Source organism: Salvelinus fontinalis, chromosome 2, assembly GCF_029448725.1.
Source record: "Salvelinus fontinalis isolate EN_2023a chromosome 2, ASM2944872v1, whole genome shotgun sequence".
Classification (NCBI taxonomy): Eukaryota; Metazoa; Chordata; class Actinopteri; order Salmoniformes; family Salmonidae; genus Salvelinus; species Salvelinus fontinalis.
In genome coordinates this window covers 20,949,926-20,968,627 of record NC_074666.1, presented here as the reverse complement: position 1 = coordinate 20,968,627, position 18,702 = coordinate 20,949,926, and the positions used below count along the sequence as shown (strand labels likewise).

Sequence of the window (18,702 nt, the reverse complement as noted above, 5' to 3'; positions counted from 1 at the left end):
TGGCCTCGAAAGGGTCATAGGTTGGTAACTAGAGGGTTGGATGCTTAGAGCCTTCTATTCACTGTTGAAATGTAATTGACAAACCATCTAATTATAAGTAAGAGTGTCTAATATTGTCCTTTTTCCCCCTTCATTTTATTAGGTTATCCAGCTGTTACTACATGCCTCACCATGGTGACAAAGATGGTATTAAAGGACTTTGACTGAAAGCAAACCTGGGTTGTTAAGACCCATGCAAGCCATCCAGAAGCAGTGTCTTTTCCAACTACTCTCTACTGCCCTCAAACTCTGACAAACCTCTGCCTACAACCTACCCAAGACGAAACACAGGAAATCAACCTATCCATGCTATCAATTCAACAACAAGAGAGATGAGTGGGCAAAGACTTGGAATGGTTTCTCTCTTTACTACTTAGTGGTGTCATGAAATGTCGGAAACCTCTTGGCTGGACTGCTACCCATTCTAACTTCCAGTAATGCTGCATATTCTGTCCACATGTCAAGGTTGTGATTGATGAACGTAGGAAAGAGAACTGACTTAACCTCCTACGTTATCATGCTGTTTGTAAACCAAATATTGTCTTGTATAGCCAAATACATGAACCACATTCTCCTGAACACACATTACCCATGTACAGACCTTATTCTTTGCTTTAGCCTTTGTGAATGGACAGATGTATCATATGAAGTAAATGCTGGGTCTTACATATTATGACAGACATACTGAACAAAAATATAAATGCAACATGCACCAATTTCAAATATGTTACTTAGTTACAGTTCATATAAGGAAATCCAGTCAATTGAAATAAATGAAATGGGCTCTAATCTATGGATTTCAAATGACTGGGAATACAAATATGCATCACAGATAACTTTAAAAAAATAAGGGCATGGATCATCAAACCAGTCAGTATCTGGTGGATATTCCTGCAGTTAGCATGCAAATTGCATTCTCCCTCAACTTGGGACATCTGTGGCATTGTGTTTTGTGACAAAACTGCACATTTCAGAGTGGCCTTTTATTGTCCCCAGCACAAGATGCACGGGTGTAATGATCATGCTGTTTAATCAGCTTATTGATATGCCACACATGTCAGGTGGATGGATTATCTTGGCAAAGGAGAAATGCTCACTAACAGGGATGTAAACAAATTTGTGCACAAAATGTAAGAGAAATAAGCTGTTTGTGTGGATGGAAAATTTCTGGAATCTTTTATTTCAGCTCATGAAACATGGGACCAACACTTTACATGTTGTGTTTTATATTTTTGTTGAGTGTTATGTAAGATCAGGGGACTGCCTTTATGCCAAGGAAATTCCAGTTCAGCTGGATTTGAAAAGATGTTTCATTTTAACATATCCTGACCAAACCATGGTGTGATGTATATGTGATATGCCATTTCAACTTCAGTAAGAAAGGTACTCGGTTTCTCATTAGACTTGTTAAAAAATTATCATTGTATGTAAATAAAATATAATGTTCTCTAAAGGAAACAGAAAAAGAAGACCTCTGAGTCATAAGACTGGTCATGTTGGAAGAGGAATTTATTTCAAGATGTTTTTTCACTGCCATGGGGAGATACTGCAATATGTTTAAAACATGGAAGAAACAAGTTAATACACCATTTGTGTGTAATATCTTTATTTTTGTATGTCAACACTCAGCCACAACATCGCACTGTAAATAATGTTGTCTTGGCCAATGTGAGAGTGTACATACAATTTTATATGTAGCTGGTCAAAGTATGCCAAGTACTGGTTTTAATATTACCATATTGTTGAGTCTTTTTAATTTCACCCTTTTTCTCCCCAATTGGTAGTAGTTAGTCTTTTCTCAGCGCTGCAACTCCCGTAGGGACTCGGGAGAGGCGAAGGTCGAGAGCCTCCCAAAAACAACCCAACCTAGCCACACTGCTTCTTGACACAACGCACATCCAACCCGGAAGCCAGCCGCACCAATGTGTCGGAGGAAACATACCCTTGGCGACCGGCCCGCCACAGGAGTCGCTAGTGCGCGATGAGACAAGGATATCCCTGCCGGCCAAACCCTACCTAACCCGGACGACGATTTGCCATGGACCTCCCGGTCGCGGCCGGCTACGACAGAGCCTGGGCTCGAACACAGAATCTCTGGTGGTACATTGCGATGCAGTGCCTTAGACCTGCGTCACCCGGGAGGCCCCGTCTTTTTCATTTCTACTTTTTTTTTTTTTTACACATTACTACCAAAGATTTTTATAACTAAACCAAGATAGACCACAGCCTGTCGTTTCAAATGCGAACAACTCAGTTATAGTGGAAAGAACAAGCAAGGAGGTGGGCAGAGCCAAGCACGAGCTAGCATACATTTGCATATGTCTGTTAGGGAAGGCATACTCTGTGAATTGCGCGTGTGCAATAATTCAATTAGCCTTTTCCCTCCTAAACAACAAATAAAATTGAAACTTTTGTTAGAGATTCTAGTTTTCGAAACAGAAAACTGTATTGAGATTAAATGTTTAATCGATGAGAAAATTAGCATAATTTTGGCCAAAATCCATCTCGTTCCATTTTCTCCTACTGCCAGCCACTGGGCTTCCTCCGTGGTAACGCCAAGCTGATGCTTCACATTTATACATCTGGTGAAATATCTGTCTCATTGTTCTATCTGTGCTACTACTGTAGATATGATGGCTCTAGGACCTTTTATGGGAATAATATTTCGATACTGCTCGATGACTGTTTATATATCTTGACATTGAGGATCACAACAAATAACATTTCTGAAACAAAATGTCACACATTTTACATATTGATTAGAGTCGAGAGGCTAGTTTCTCTACCCTCTGTATTTGAATGGAAGTTCTTACTCTGGTTCTGCCAACTACACATTAAATCAAATCAATTTGTATTTGTCACATGTGCCGAATAAAACAGGTGTAGACCTTACAGTGAAATGCTTACTTACAAGCTCTTTCCCAACGATGCAGAGTTAAATAAGATTTTCTTTTTTAAATGCATGAGAAACAAAACACACAAGAATGAAGCTATAGTATATACAAGTAGTACCAATACCATATCAATGTGCAGGGATATGTGGTAATTGAGGTAGATATGTACATGTAGGCAGGGGTAAAGTGACAAAGCATCAGGATATACACTCAGTGGTAAGTTTATTATGTACACCCATCTTGTACCGGGTCGGACCCTCCTTTGCCTCCAGAACAGCCTGACTGCCATCAGCATGCATGACACAACAGGAATCATTATTCGTCATACCAGGCAATGTTTTTCAACTTTACAAAGTCTGTTGGAAAGCACACTGAACCAGGTTTTCCTCTAGGATTTTGGATGTGCTTAGCTCTATTTTGTTTATTTAAATCTTTAAAAAAGTCAGTGCCGATGACAAGCATACCCATAACATGATGCAGCCACCACCATGCTTGAAAATATGAGGAGCGGTATTCAGTGAGGTGCTGTGTTGGATTTACCCCAAACATAACACTTTGTATTCAGGACATTAAGTGAATTTCTTTGCCACATTTTTTGCAGTTTTACTTTAATGCCTTATTGAAAACTGGATGCATGTTTTGGAATATTTTTACTCTGTACAGGCTTCCTTCTTTTCACTCTTGTCATTTAGGTTCGTTTTGTGGAGTAACTACAATGTTTTGATCCATCCTCAGTTTTCTCCTATCACAGCCATTAAACTATGTAACAATTTAAAAGTCACCATTGGCCTCATGGTGAAATCCATGCGTGAAATCCATCCTTCCTCTCCGGCAACTGAGTTAAGGACACTTGTATCTTTGTAGTGACTGGGTGTATTGATACACAATCCAAAGTCTAATTAATAACTTCACCATGCTCAAAGGGATATCCAATGTATGTTTTGTTGTTGTGTTTTTTTCATCTACCAATAGATGCCCTTCTTTGCGAGGCATTGGAAAATACCCTGGTCTTTGTGGTTGAATCTGTGTTTGAAATGTACTGCTTGACTGAGGAACCTTACAGATAAGTGTATGTGTGGGGTACAGAGATGAGGGAGTCATTCAAAAGTAATATTAACCACTATTATTGCACACAGAGTGTGTCCATGCAACCTATTGTGACTTGTTAAGCACATTTTTACTCCTGAATCTATTTAGGCTTGCTATAACAAAGGGGTTCAAATCAAAGCAAATGTTATTTGTCACATGCACATGGTTAGCAGATGTTAATGTGAGTGTAGCGAAATGCTTGTGCTTCTAGTTCCGACAATGCAGTAATAACCAACGAGTAATCTAACCTAACAATTCCACAACTACTACCTTATACACACAAGTGTAAAGGGATAAAGAATATGTACATAAAGATATATGAATGAGTGATGGTACAGAACGGCATAGGCAAGATGCAGTAGATGGTATAGAGTACAGTATATACATATGAGATGAGTAATGTAGGGTATATAAACATAAAGTGGCATAGTTTAAAGTGGCTAGTGATACATGTATTACATAAAGATGGCAAGATGCAGTAGATGATATAGAGTACAGTATATACATATACATATGAGATGAGTAATGTAGGGTATGTAAACATTAAATTAAGTGGCATTGTTTAAAGTGGCTAGTGATACATTTTTACATCAATTTCCATTATTAAAGTGGCTGGAGTTGAGTCAGTATGTTGGCAGCAGCCACTCAATGTTAGTGGTGGCTGTTTAACAGTCTGATGGCCTTGAGATAGAAGTTGTTTTTCAGTCTCTCAGTCCCTGCTTTGATGCACCTGTACTGACCTCGCCTTCTGGATGATAGCGGGGTGAACAGGCAGTGGCTCGGGTGGTTGTTGTCCTTGATGATCTTTATGGCCTTCCTGTGACATTGGGTGGTGTAGGTGTCCCGGAGGGCAGGTAGTTTGCCCCCGGTGATGCGTTGTGCAGACCTCACTACCCTCTGGAGAGCGTTACGGTTGTGGGCGGAGCAGTTGCCGTACCAGGCGGTGATACAGCCCGACAGGATGCTCTCGATTGTGCATCTGTAAAAGTTTATGAGTGCTTTTGGTGACAAGCCGAATTTCTTCAACCTCCTGAGGTTGAAGAGGTGCTGCTGCGCCTTCTTCACAACGCTGTCTGTGTGGGTGGACCAATTCAGTTTGTCCGTGATGTGTACGCCGAGGAACTTAAAACTTACTACCCTCTCCACTACTGTCCCGTCGATGTGGATAGGGGGGTGCTCCCTCTGCTGTTTCCTGAAGACTACAATCATCTCATTTGTTTTGTTGACGTTGAGTGTGAGGTTATTTTCCTGACACCACACTCCGAGGGCCCTCACCTCCTCCCTGTAGGACGTCTCGTCGTTGTTGGTAATCAAGCCTACCACTGTAGTGTCGTCCGCAAACTTGATGATTGAGTTGGAGGCGTGCATGGCCACGCAGTCGTGGGTGAACAGGGAGTACAGGAGAGGGCTCAGAATGCACCCTTGTGGGGCCCCAGTGTTGAGGATCAGCGGGGTGGAGATGTTGTTACCTATCCTCACCACCTGGGGGCGGCCCATCAGGAAGTCCAGTACCCAGTTGCACAGGGCGGGGTCGAGACCCAGGGTCTCAAGCTTAATGACGAGTTTGGAGGGTACTGCGGTGTTAAATGCTGAGCTGTAGTCGATGAACAGCATTCTCACATAGGTATTCCTCTTGTCCAGATGGGTTAGGGCAGTGTGCAGTGTGGTTGCGATTGCGTCGTCTGTGGACCTATTGGGGCGGTAAGCAAATTGGAATGGGTCTAGGGTGTCAGGTAGGGTGGAGGTGATATGGTCGTTGACTAGTCTCTCAAAGCACTTCATGATGACGGAAGTGAGTGCTACGGGGCGGTAGTCGTTTAGCTCAGTTACCTTAGCGTTCTTGGGAACAGGAACAATGGTGGCCCTCTTGAAGCATGTGGGAACAGCAGACTGGGATAAGGATTGATTGAATATGTCCGTAAACACACCAGCCAGCTTGTCTGCGCATGCTCTCATGACGCGGCTGGGTATGCCGTCTGGGCCTGCAGCCTTGCGAGGGTTAACACGTTTAAACATTTTATGTTTAAATGTTTTATTGACTCAACACATTTCAGCTTTTAATTTTTTATTAATTTGTAAACATTTCTAAATATAGAGAGGTTTGACTAAACGAAAACTAACTGTACTCTCGTCTCCTGCCTTGTTATTTCTCCACAACACAAATATTACAGTGGCGACGAGGTGATTAAACTTCTTTAACGGACATTGCTTGAAGGGAAGAATGTTGCGTGAGTAATGAAACTCAAAATAATTATGTAATTCGTCAGTTATTTTTTATTTTCTTTCGACAGTAAAAAAACGCTAAGCACTGCTAGCAGGTACAGTGTTCAGGAGCTGCCAAGTAGCAAGACTATTGGAGAATAGCGACACTGCCCTCTGGTGGTTAAATAAAAAAAAACTGTCATTGAACCCATTGAAATTAGGCGATCTCAGTGGAGAAACATTGTCAAGAAAAAAAAAGGAAGAAGGAACGTAACACGGTGTGTACATTATTACAAATGAGTGCAGTGAACGAAGTAATTGCAGAAACTTCTGAAGTGAAGAATTAGATGAAAATTAAGGAATACAAGGAATAAGGAAACTGAACAAATAACTGTGAAAATGGCAACCATTGGTCGAGTACCAGAGTTTGAGGCTACAAAAGAGGATTTTGATTCCTATTTGGAGCGTTTTGAGCGTTGGCTGGCTGCAAATGAAATCAAAGATGAAAAGAAAGCAGACGTATTTCTCAGTGTTTTGGGTCCAACTGAGTATGGATTGCTGAAAGGTCTAATTGAACCAATAAAAGCAGTGGAGTTGAACTATGCAGAACTGACTGAAACTCTTTCAATGCATTTCAAGCCTAAGCCAATTCTCATTGCAGAACGTTTCAGATTTTACCAACATCACCAGAGTCAAGGGGAAACTGTGGCTGACTACATCCTTGCTTTGAAAAGGCTGGCAAGTACATGTGAGTTTGCACAATTTCTTGATGATGCTCTTCGAGACAAGTTTGTATGTGGTCTCACAGGTGAAGCATATCACAGAAGGCTTCTGTCAGAGAAGGACCTGACCTTTCGGAAAGCCTGTGATATCGCACTTGAACTCGAGCTTGCCCATAGGGATACTATTGAGCTATCGGGATATGCAGAACGTCAGAAAGGTGTTCACAAGGTCAGTGATGCACGTGGTGAAGAAGGCTCACAAAAGTCACACTTTTCTCAGTCCCGTCCTCAAGGTTACACAAGAACAAAGCAGCCCACATCTCAAAGGTCTAAGCCAAGTTGCTACAGATGTGGGGGAGATAATCATCAGCACAGTGAATGTCGATTCCAAAATGTAAGATGCCACAATTGTGGAAAGGTTGGACATTTACAGAAAGTGTGTAAAGCCTCAAAACGCACAGCAAGAGCGCACAAAGTGTCAGACGCAGCACAAGAAGAGGAAGGTACTACTGAAACAGTATTGAAACTGTCCACAGTGTACACAGCTCAACAACAAAAAGATGGAATCTATCTCAACATGGCGTTAGCGGGAAAACCGGTAAAAATTCAGCTGGACACCGGAGCGTCTGTATCTCTGGTTCCAGAGAGACTTTACAAAGAAAAACTGAAAGTGCCCTCTTCAGCCAGCGTCCATCCGCCTTTCTTCATACACTGGTGACACTATTCCTGTGTTAGGGCAGATCCAGGTACCAGTCCGGTATGAGGGGAAGGAGTGGACGCTACCGCTTGTAATTGTTAAAGGAGAAAAATCAGCCTTGCTAGGCAGAAACTGGCTACAAAAGATCAAGTTGAACTGGGGAGAAATCTTCAGTCTGAGAAAGGACAAACCAGTGAGTCAGGCTACACTCACTAACATGCTGGAGAAGCACAAAGAACTTTTCAAAGATGGCTACGGCGAAATACAAGACTTCACAGCAAAAGTCAGAGTGCAAGAAGGAACCAAGCCTATCTTTCACAAACCACGTCCAGTTCCCTATGCTCTTAAGGAAGCAGTAGAGAAGGAACTGGACAGCCTACAGAAGAATAACATAATCACGAAAGTAGCAAGGAGCGACTGGGCGGCTCCGATTGTTGTAGTCCCAAAGAAAGACAAGACCGTCAGAATGTGCGGTGACTACAAGGTCACAGTAAATCGCTGCATACTACCAGAGGAATATCCACTACCAAACGCTGAAGATCTGTTTGCCACTCTAGCTGGTGGGAAGGTTTTAAGTAAGCTGGACCTGGCATTCGCTTATCAGCAACTGAAGCTGGATCCGGAGTCAGAACAGTATCTGACCAACAATACACACAAGGGGCTATTCAGATTCAATCGCTTGGCCTACGGAATCTCGACAGCTCCAGCGATATTCCAACACACAATGGATCAGATCTTGGACGGTATAGACAACGTTGTGTGCTTCATGGACGACATCCTCGTGTCAGCACCAACCATTGGAGAGCACCTTGTAGTGCTGGACAAAGTGATGTCAAGACTGGAGAAATACGGAGTGAGAATGAAACGCAGCAAGTGTGAGTTTCTCCAGGACTCAGTGGAGTATCTCGGATACAAGATTGATGCACAAGGCCTGCACCCAACCAACAGCAAGGTGGAAGCAATCGTAAACGCACCAGCACCCACAAATATCTCAGAGCTGAGGTCATTTTTGGGGCTCCTGAACTATTACGGAAAGTTTGTAGCAAACTTGTCCACATTGTTGCATCCGTTTCACCAACTGCTGCAGGCCAATACAAAGTGGAATTGGTCCCCACAATGCGAAGAAGCATTCAAGACTTGCAAACAGCGCCTGCTAAAGAGCAAGTGGCTTGCCCACTACAACACAGAGATGAAGCTGAGACTCGCGTGTGATGCATCTCCATACGGAGTAGGAGCCGTCATCTCACATGTTCTATCGTCAGGTGAAGAACACCCTATTGCATTTGCATCACGGACTCTGTCACCAAGTGAGAAAAATTATGCTCAAATTGAGAAGGAAGCCCTGAGCATAATATTCGGAGTGAAGAAGTTTCACAAATACCTGTACGGAAGGAAGTTCCAACTGCTGACAGATCACAAGCCTCTGTTGGCCATCCTTGGACCAAAATCAGCTATACCAACCCTTGCTGCACTTCAAATGCAACGTTGGGCTCTGATATTGTTAGCCTACGACTACGAGATTGAGTACAGACGATCCAGTGATCACACAAATGCAGATGCACTATCAAGACTACCATGCAATAGTGACTCCGACAGTGAAGATGATAGAGCAGTTTTCCAGATCTCTCTCATTGACGAACTGCCCATATCTGCTTCAGACATAGCAGAGGAAACAAGGAAAGATCCAGTGCTTTCCAAAGTCTTGGACTTAACATTAGGAGGTTGGCCAAACTTTGTAAATGACGATAACCTTCGTCCATTCATCGACAAGAAAGACCAGTTATCCACTGATCAAGGATGTGTTCTGTGGGGATCAAGGGTGGTGGTACCTCACAAATTCCAGAGGAGACTGCTATCTGACCTGCATGAGGGACATCCAGGGATCACTCGAATGAAAGCACTCGCTCGCAGTTATCTGTGGTGGCCTGGACTGGATCAGGACATTCAACAGCATGTAGGCCACTGCTCACCTTGTGAATCTGTTCGCAACAAGCCTGCTGCTTCACCTCTTCATCCATGGTCCTGGGCTGCTACACCTTGGGAACGCATCCATGTGGATTATGCCGAGATTGACAAGCAACATTTCCTTGTTGTCGTCGATGTCCATTCCAAGTGGATGGAAGTGTTCCCTACTCAACTGACCACAGCTGAGAAGACCATCAATCTTCTCAGACACTTGTTCGCATCCTTTGGACTAGTCAAGGAGCTCGTATCGGACAATGGCCCTCCTTTCACGTCAAACGATTTTGAAATGTTTCTCAAGAACAATGGAGTAAGGCACATCCGGTCACCACCTTACCATCCGGCATCAAACGGAGCAGCGGAGAGAGCCGTGCAAACCTTTAAGAAGGCCTGGACTAGACTCGAGGTTCAGTCTGTGCCCACCCAACAAAGGCTTCCCCGGTTCCTGTTTACTTACCGCAACACACCACACACAGTAACGGAATATACACCAGCTGAACTGTTTCTGAGACGCCAACCACGTACCCGCCTGACATTGTTGAAACCAGACTTGTCAAGCACTGTGGCAAAGCACCAGCTACAGCAGAAGAAAGCTCATGACAGACACTCAAAGACTGTCAGAGAATTCAAAGAGGGAGAGAGGGTGATGGTACGTGATTTCAGACACCCCAAGAGCCTGTGGAACTCAGGTGTGATCTTGCAACGCAAAGGACCTTTGACTTACCAAGTCCAAATTGGTCATCGCCAGGTCAACGTTCATGTGGATCATCTGCTACGGTCCAACGCCCCAGCAGAGACACGCCGAGAGAACAATAACGACCCCCAGGACTATTCTCCTGACTTTGGACGTACGGGAGAGACAGAGCCTGACCTTCCACCCGAACCTGGCCCACTACCGGAAGCCCAGGAGGAGCGGAGATATCCTATTTGACAGCGAAAGGCACCTCAAAAGCTTGACCTGTGAGTTGAGCTGTTTAAGGTAACAGACAGTAAAACAAACGAACACTTTAATATGTCCTAGATAAAAGGAAAGAAAACGGACATTACCTGGGTTAGTTATTAGGACACAAACTCCATCTTCGGGGCAGAATAATCCCCTGGATTTGTGCTGGGCTCTGAAAAGTCTGCTTCAACCCAGTAGTTGAAAAATGTTAAGAATGCATTGTTCAGATATTGCATTAGTAGTTCCCTAACTTATTTACCTTGTTCTCTGGGAGTTAAACACTATGGGGTAGGAGTGTAGTATCTGGGATCTACATCTGTTTATATTAGTTACTATGCTGTTACTAAGCAGTGATGTATTACGACAGTGTACGTTACTACATCTAATAGGAAATGCACATGCGCACTAGTGTGCCCGGAAAACTGTACTTGTGCACGTGACATAAAAAATATATATACAGTACCAGTCAAAAGTTCGTACACACCTACTCATTCAAGGGTTTCTTTATTTTTACTATTTTAAACATTGCAGAACTATAGTGAAGATATCAAACTATGAAATAACACATATGGAATCATGTAGTTATAACGACACAAGGAGAGACCTAGATGCAGATGGTTTGAGCTCTGATATTTATTTTAGACCATTCTGCCTGACCCTGACCTCGAGTCTGCCTGCCGCCTTGTACCATTTTGGACTCTGACGCACAGAGTCAGGACAGGCAAGGGTCAGAACCAGGAGGATGAGGAAAAACAGGAGCTAGGAGAAAAACGCTGGTTGACTTGGCAAACAAGACAAACTGGCACAGACAGACAGAAAACACAGGAATAAATACACAGGGGATAATGGGGAAGATGGGCGACACCTGGAGGGGGGTGGAAACAAGCACAAGGACAGGTGAGACAGATCAGGGTGTGACAGTAGTAACCAAAACAGTGTTAAACAAATCAAAATATATTTATATTTGAGATTATTCAAAGTAGCCACCCTTTGCCTTGATGACAGCTTTGCACACTAGCTTCACATGGAATGGTTTTCCAACAGTTTTTAAGGAGTTCCCACATATGCTGAGCACTTGTTGGCTGCTTTTCCTTCACTCTGCGGTCCAACTCATCCCAAACCATCTCAGTTGGGTTGAGGTTGGGTGATTGTGGAGGACAGGTCATCTGATGCAGCACTCTATCACTCTCCTTCTTGATCAAATAGCCCTTACAGTGCCTGGAGGTGTGTTGGGTCATTTTCCTGTTGAAAAACAAATGATAGTCCCACCAGCAAAGCACCCTCACACCTCCTCCTCCATGCTTCACGGTGGGAACCACACAGCCGGAGATCATCCGTTCACAAATTGCATCTCGCAAAGACACAGCGGTTGGAACCAAAAATCTCAAATTTGGACTCAAAAGACCAAAGGACAGATTTCCACTGGTCTAATGTCCAATGGCCAAAAGCAAGTCTCTTCTTCTTATCGGTGTCCTTTGGTAGTGGTTTCTTTGCAGAAATTCGACCATGAAGGCCTGATTCATGCAGTCACCTCTGAACAGTTGATGTTGAGATGTGTATGTTACTTGAACTCTGTGAAGCATTTATTTGGATTACAATTCCTGGTAACTCTAATGACTCTGGGTCTTCCTTTCCAGTGGCGGTCCTCATGAGAGCCAGTTTCATCATAGCGCTTGATGGTTTTATTGACTGCACTTGAAGAAACTTTAAAATTTATTGAAATGTTCCGGATTGACTGACCTTCATGTCCTAAAGTAATGATGGACTGTCATTTCTCTTTGCTTATTTGACCTGTTTTTGACATAATATGGACCTGGTCTTTTACCAAAAAGGGCTATATTTTGAATACCACCCCTACCTTGTCACAACACAACCGATTGGCTCAAACGCACCAAGAAGGAAAGAAATTCCAGAAATGATCTTTTAACAAGGCACACCTGTTAATTGCAACCTCATGAAGCTGGTTGAAAGAATGCCAAGAGTGTGCAAGGCTGTCATCAAGGCAAAGGGTGGCTACTTTGAAGAATCTTAAATATAAAATATATTTTGATTTGTTTAACACTTTTTTGGTTACTACATGATTCTATATGTGTTATTTCATAGTTTTGATTTCTTCACTATTATTCTACAATGTAGAAAATAGTAGAAATTTAAAAAAGCCTGGATTGAGTAGGTGTGTCCAAACTTTTGACTGGTACTGTTTATATATTTACAGTATAATTTGTTAAAACTTGAAACAAATATTTGGGTCAAAGAAGCCCTCCAGTGATTTTTTTTAACTTTTCCTGTTGAAAAGCGATATCCCAAGTTTAAATATCAATATGCCTCTTCTATAGGGAGAACACATATAAGCGATCCAGAAAAAACATGATCATGGATCTACCTGACAATCTGCATTAGTTATCTGATAACAAGGAGCTCTTTTGAAGATCAGTGATGTCACAGGTGGTCCCATGTTGAATATTTGCCAAGGTAGCAGCACCAGGAAATGAGAGACTCTTTTAGCTGACAAACTAGCCCCTCTAGTGATAAGACCTGCAGCACACCTTATAATTTGTGGTGGAGATGAGTGGTCCCCCAAAAAACAGTACAAGCACATAAGGATGTATGATGTTATATGATACATACGAAGGTAGTTAGAGAAATGTGTGCCATCAATAAGTATTAATATTGTTCTTTCCATTGGAATAAATGCTTGTCAGAAATTACACCAAAGAACCGTTGAAATGTCATAAAATCTCGCGAGAAGACATTCACGACTTCTACTCCCAGAATGCTCTTTTCTACCTCTTCCCTTCCGCGGCCTGAGAAAGTAAGTGAACAGACATACAAATGGGTCCGAAAATCCATCTAATCTCTTCAATATCTACGGCATCCCGACTTTTTAAATGTTTAATTTACATGTATTCCAACTACTACCAAGAAACGTCGGCTTTCGTGCTTGTATCTTTTCAAGAAAATATTGTCATATTGGGGATTTTCTTGGCCCCATGTAGCACGCCCGTTTCCAGCCATTTTTACCTTTGCTACCAACAAGAAAACGTCCTATGACTGAATCCTTATAAAAAATGCATTGTCATATTGACGTAGTTATGTGATTTATTCGTATTTGGTTGTAACTAAAGCAGAAACGTTCTAGTTATGCTAATGTTAGCTAGCTAACACGTAGCGCATCCTCCAGTATGTCGGATTTGTTTTCTCAAACAACCCACTGACATGTTCGCCGATTAGGGCACCGGTCTGTTACAAACTAACAAACCTTTTATCGTTTGCAGGTCTCTGAAAATGGTCCGCTATTCGCTCGACCCCGAGAACCCGACTAAGTGTGAGTATCTACTGGGTGGTGATTGTCTCCCTGGCTTCATTCATTGGCTAGCTCGCTAGCTAGCTAGGTACTATCCTTCTGGTTAAGTCTTAACGGACATTGCAAATACCCATGATATTAAGTCATACGTACCTATATGCAGTGGTTGTAATGATGACTTTCTTAGGACACCTTTGGATTACCCATGAAAATAAATATGAATGAGGCTGAGCAACCGCATGTTCATAAACGTATCATTGTTTAATCACCATACTTGTTTTGTGACCTCACTAATTATTGCTGGATCCCCCCCACAGCATGCAAGTCGAGGGGCTCTAATCTCCGGGTTCACTTCAAGGTAAGTCGTTGTCTTTTCTAACTATGAGTGACACGAAGTTGATTTCAGTCTGGTTGTCTACTGTAATTCTATCAATGTGGGAGTTACGTTTGGTGGTAATTGGTATTTATTGGTAGACATAAATGAGTAGAGACATAGGTGTGGTGTTTTGCTATGATGACAACATTGGAGACCTTTGGAATCAAATGTGACAATATCTAACAAATAACTGAGCAATTTTGCATCCATGCCTATTGGACCAAAAGTTATAATATGTTATTTATATATGTAGCTACTACAGTATATTGATATTTTATTTTTCCCAACAGAACACACGTGAGACAGCTCAGGCCATCAAAGGCATGCACATCCGCAAGGCCACCAAATACCTGAAGGATGTTACCATCAAGCATCAGTGTGTTCCCTTCCGCCGCTACAATGGGGGTGTTGGCAGGTGTGCCCAGGTGAGCTTCAGTTATATTTGACCTAGCCTCTATTGAAATGGCTTTAGGGGAGACTGCATGGTATCTTTATGAGAATGTTAACTCTTTCCTATATTTCCCATTTTTAAAAGTAGCGGGATTTTAAGTTACAAAATTGCTTCTTTTTTTAAAAACGTGCTTTGGAGACTGGTACAAAATGCCTTACAATATTGAAAAGGTGTCAGACCTTGTACTTAGTCATGTTTTTTTGATGCGTGACTGAAATGAAATGGTTGCAGTGATGACTTTCTTAGGACACCTTTGGATTACCCATGAAAAGAAACATGAATGAGGCTGAGCAACCATACATTTGCACTTGTGTCTCCGTTAATGTGGACCAGAAATGGGGTCACTTATTCTGGCCCAGTCTGGTATGCACAACTGACAACCTTTCTTCTGCAGGCCAAGCAGTTTGACTGGACACAGGGACGCTGGCCCAAGAAGAGCGCGGAGTTCCTTCTCCACATGCTGAAGAATGCTGAGAGCAACGCTGAGCTTAAGGTAAGGTTGAGTTATTTGCTAGAGGCCTGAGATTTATTGTGCCGTGCCTGTAGTGCAGAGTAGTACTTTTCTCATGGCTTTCTCTTGTCTCTCTGCTGTAGACATGGTGAGCAATGTTTTTGGACCACGGAATCTCAATAAAATCAGTATTGAATCTTAATACATATAGAATCGCAATACGTGTTGCATCGGCACCTAAAGTATAGTGATAATATCATATTGTGAAGTCCCTGGCAATTCATAGCCCTAGTGGAGAGATGGGTGAAAGTATGATGCTATCAAGCTTGTAGCAAAGTCTGCATGTTTGGGATTTGTTCTTTTATTTGTGTTCAAGCTGTGTAATGCACACAATTCATGATTGCAATGACCGTTAACCATAAATTCTTGGAATTGAGTCGTCATGATTCTTGTATGACCAATCTAACTTGGTAAGCTTTAAGTACTGTCTATAAATCTGACAACTACGTGGCTTTACTTGTTGACCGGTTTGTCTTCGCTCTATTCTGACAGGGTTTGGATGTAGACTCCCTGGTGATCGAGCACATCCAAGTGAACAAGGCCCCAAAGATGCGCAGACGCACATACCGTGCCCACGGTCGCATCAACCCCTACATGAGCTCTCCATGCCACATTGAGATGATCCTCACAGAGAAGGAGCAGATTGTTCCCAAACCAGAGGAGGAGGTCGCCACTAAGAAAAAGGTGCACATGCGCCAAAGCCTTTTACACAATCTGCTTAGTATCTTTCTCATAATATTTACTCTTCCACATTTCTCATGTAAAAGTAGCATCATTAGAAGGAACAACAGTTCTGCAGATGGGAACAAAATGGTTTACTGTCCTTCTGGCATCATAAATCATGAAGTCTAATCAGACCTTACCATTATGGTTTTTATACATTCCTGTATGAGATGGTTGCAGTGATGACTTTCTTAGGACACCTTTGGATTACCCATGAAAAGAAATGTGAACGAGGCTGAGCAACCACACATTTACATTTGTCATTCTGTTCGAATGTGGGTATTATCAGAATTGGTATGGTGTATATGTTGGTCTGATATTTTTTGTCCTGCAGGTTTCTCAGAAGAAGCTGAAGAAGCAGAAACTCATGGCACGGGAGTAAATGTAAATAAAATGGAACCATTCTTACCAAAAGTCTCACGCTTCATTACTTCATGAGTGTATTTGGAAATTCCCTACTGCTCATGTAAAATGTTTGAATCCAATATTCCATATCGAGGCAAATGGTTTCAAACAAACCGACATAATAAATGGACAGTCGTGTAGCTTAGCGGCAATGCTGTTCAGATGCAGTTTGTTACTTGCTGAAATATCACACGCAGAACTGAAAATATTGCGGCCTTATAAGAGATGAATCCATTGTAGAATTCTTTAACACCCACAGCATGCATGTACATGGTGAAAGCAAGCATTTGTGACTAATGCAGTCTTATTCATAGGAGGGGTGGATGGATCTGTAAAGATGGCACATGTCTGAGGATTTCAGGAACCCCCTCAAGCATTTTAGACCAGGGCTGTGCACACGAAGGAGCAAATTGTGCATATGACTTGGGCAATTATCCAAGTGTAGACTTTCTCCACTTGGTGGTGCCAATGTCCAGATTTGAACCCTACACAGGATGTAGGCCTCTACAGGATTAACCATGGCAACATTTTAGTAATATTCGAATAATAGTCACCTGAGTAACATCTGCTTGTTTGAATAGGCCTACATCATGGAAGGACTTTGTCTACAATTAGTTTTCAATCGAATGCTAGTTACAAACTGCTTAGTCAAGACCGCCAACAGGGGGCAGGTGTAGCCTACTCAAATTTGAGAGCCAGTCTGGTCTGCTTTCAGTACGAAAAAACATTGCAACGTTGAATTGACCGTATGTAGTGCTGTTCTGAACGACACGTTGAAAAATGGGGAGTGGTTGTCGGTTGGAGAACGCTGCAAGCGTACGTGTCGGGTGTAGGCCTAATTATTAGTCCAAATGTTCTGTTCGGCAAATTTATTGGACAAATTCAAGTCTCCCTGTTTCGTCCGGCTGAATGAATATACTCCTGTTCGATAATGTTTGAATGTTTTAGTGCTAGAGCTGTCACTACAGACCCTGGTTCGATTCCAGGCTGTATCACAACCAGCCATGATTGGGAGTCCCATAGGGCGGCATACAATTGGCCCAGCGTGGTTAGTGTTTGGACGGGGTAGGCCGTCATTGTAATTAAGAATATGTTCTAAACTGACTTGCCTGATTTAAATAAAACAAAAATTCCGGTCTCACCTGGAGCCCTATGTCTGAATCAGTGGCAAGTTAGGGAGTAAACGTTATAAGGGTTACCTCCAATTTATGGCCGTCCCTTAAGAAAAATATATATTCACCTAAACACTCCTTGAATGCTTGAGAAAAGTTACCCATATATTTCAAATAATAATTAAACAAAGTGGAAGACAGATCACCAGCCTTAGATATGTAGTTGACACTTCGTCCTGTAAGAATTAGTTAGACTACGGACACCAAAAGATTAAAGCTTTAACTGCTGGCTACTCTCCTTCCGTTGCTTAACCCAACAAGACAAGGTCACAAGTGTTACCTCAAAAGCTGTCTGCGTTTAAACATATATTGAACAGAAAGTGAATCGCTTAATCAATTGATAGAAACATAATTAGATTACTTCTCAAGCAAAATCCATTTTTGGTCTCGTAGGCTATAGGCTGTAGCTCAGCCTCTGAATGTCAAAGAAACAAAACAATATACAGTGCATACAGAGAGTATTCAGACACCTTGACTTTTCCACATTTTGTTACTTTACAGCCTTATTCTAAAATTGATTCATTCGTTTTTATTCCTGAACAATCTACACACAATACCCCATAATGACAAAGCAAAAACAGGTTTTTGCAGCGATTACGGCCTCGAGTCTTGGGTATGATGCTACCAGCTTGGCACCACCGTATTTGGGGAGTTTCTCCCATTATTCTCTGTGAATCCTCAAGCTCTATTAGGCTGGATGGGGAGCGTCGCTGCACAGCTATTTTCAGGTCTCCAGAGATGTTCGATCGGGTTCAAGTCTGGGCTCTGGCTGGGCCACTCAAGGACATTAAGGGACTTGTCCCAAAGCCACTCTTGGATGTGTGCTTAGGGTCGTTGTCCTGTTGGAAGGTGACCCTTTGCCCCAGTTTGAGGTCCTGAGCACTCTGGAGCAGGTTTTCATCAAGGATCTCTCTGTATTTTGCTCTGTTCATCTTTCCCTCTCCTGACTAGTCGCCCAGTCCCTGCCGCTGAAAAACATCCCCACAGCATGATGCTGCCACCACGATTCACGGTAGGGATGGTGCCAGGTTTCCTCCAGACGTGACACTTAGCATTCAGGCTGCCATGTGCCTTTTACTGAGTATTTGTATTTATTATGGATCCCCATTAGCTGCTGTCATAGCACTTTTCCTGAGGTCCAGCAAAATTTAGGCAGTTTATACAATTTAAAAACATTACAATACATTCACAGATTTCACAACACAGTGTGCC

General features: G+C 42.5%; 3 protein-coding genes and 3 non-coding genes across 6 annotated transcripts in view; all 6 read left to right on the top strand.

The window, feature by feature from the left end:
• Positions 1-3,935, top strand: part of LOC129813912 (malignant fibrous histiocytoma-amplified sequence 1 homolog) — a 34,226-nt gene extending 30,291 nt beyond the window's left edge. The window contains exon 3 of the mRNA XM_055866526.1: positions 143-3,935. The gene's annotated coding sequence lies outside the window, so the exon portion shown is untranslated. The remainder of the gene's footprint in view (positions 1-142) is intronic.
• A 3,925-nt stretch (positions 3,936-7,860) lies between these two features.
• Positions 7,861-10,536, top strand: LOC129833693 (uncharacterized protein K02A2.6-like). Its single transcript, XM_055898454.1, has one exon. It carries the CDS (start codon positions 7,861-7,863, stop codon positions 10,534-10,536), a length of 2,676 nt encoding a protein of 891 aa, XP_055754429.1.
• A 2,772-nt stretch (positions 10,537-13,308) lies between these two features.
• On the top strand, positions 13,309-16,327 carry LOC129814050 (60S ribosomal protein L17). The gene is made up of 7 exons (XM_055866817.1): positions 13,309-13,360; positions 13,824-13,873; positions 14,170-14,210; positions 14,519-14,653; positions 15,074-15,172; positions 15,683-15,874; positions 16,248-16,327. The coding sequence occupies exons 2-7, from the start codon at positions 13,834-13,836 to the stop codon at positions 16,293-16,295; spliced, it is 555 nt and encodes a 184-aa protein (XP_055722792.1). The 5' UTR covers positions 13,309-13,360; positions 13,824-13,833; the 3' UTR covers positions 16,296-16,327.
• LOC129833773 (small nucleolar RNA SNORD58) lies at positions 14,019-14,088 on the top strand. Its single transcript, XR_008756103.1, has one exon. It is a non-coding gene; the product is annotated as a small nucleolar RNA SNORD58 (small nucleolar RNA).
• Positions 14,905-14,974, top strand: LOC129834151 (small nucleolar RNA SNORD58). Its single transcript, XR_008756216.1, has one exon. It is a non-coding gene; the product is annotated as a small nucleolar RNA SNORD58 (small nucleolar RNA).
• LOC129834158 (small nucleolar RNA SNORD58) lies at positions 16,088-16,157 on the top strand. Its single transcript, XR_008756218.1, has one exon. It is a non-coding gene; the product is annotated as a small nucleolar RNA SNORD58 (small nucleolar RNA).
• Positions 16,328-18,702: the final 2,375 nt, after the last annotated feature.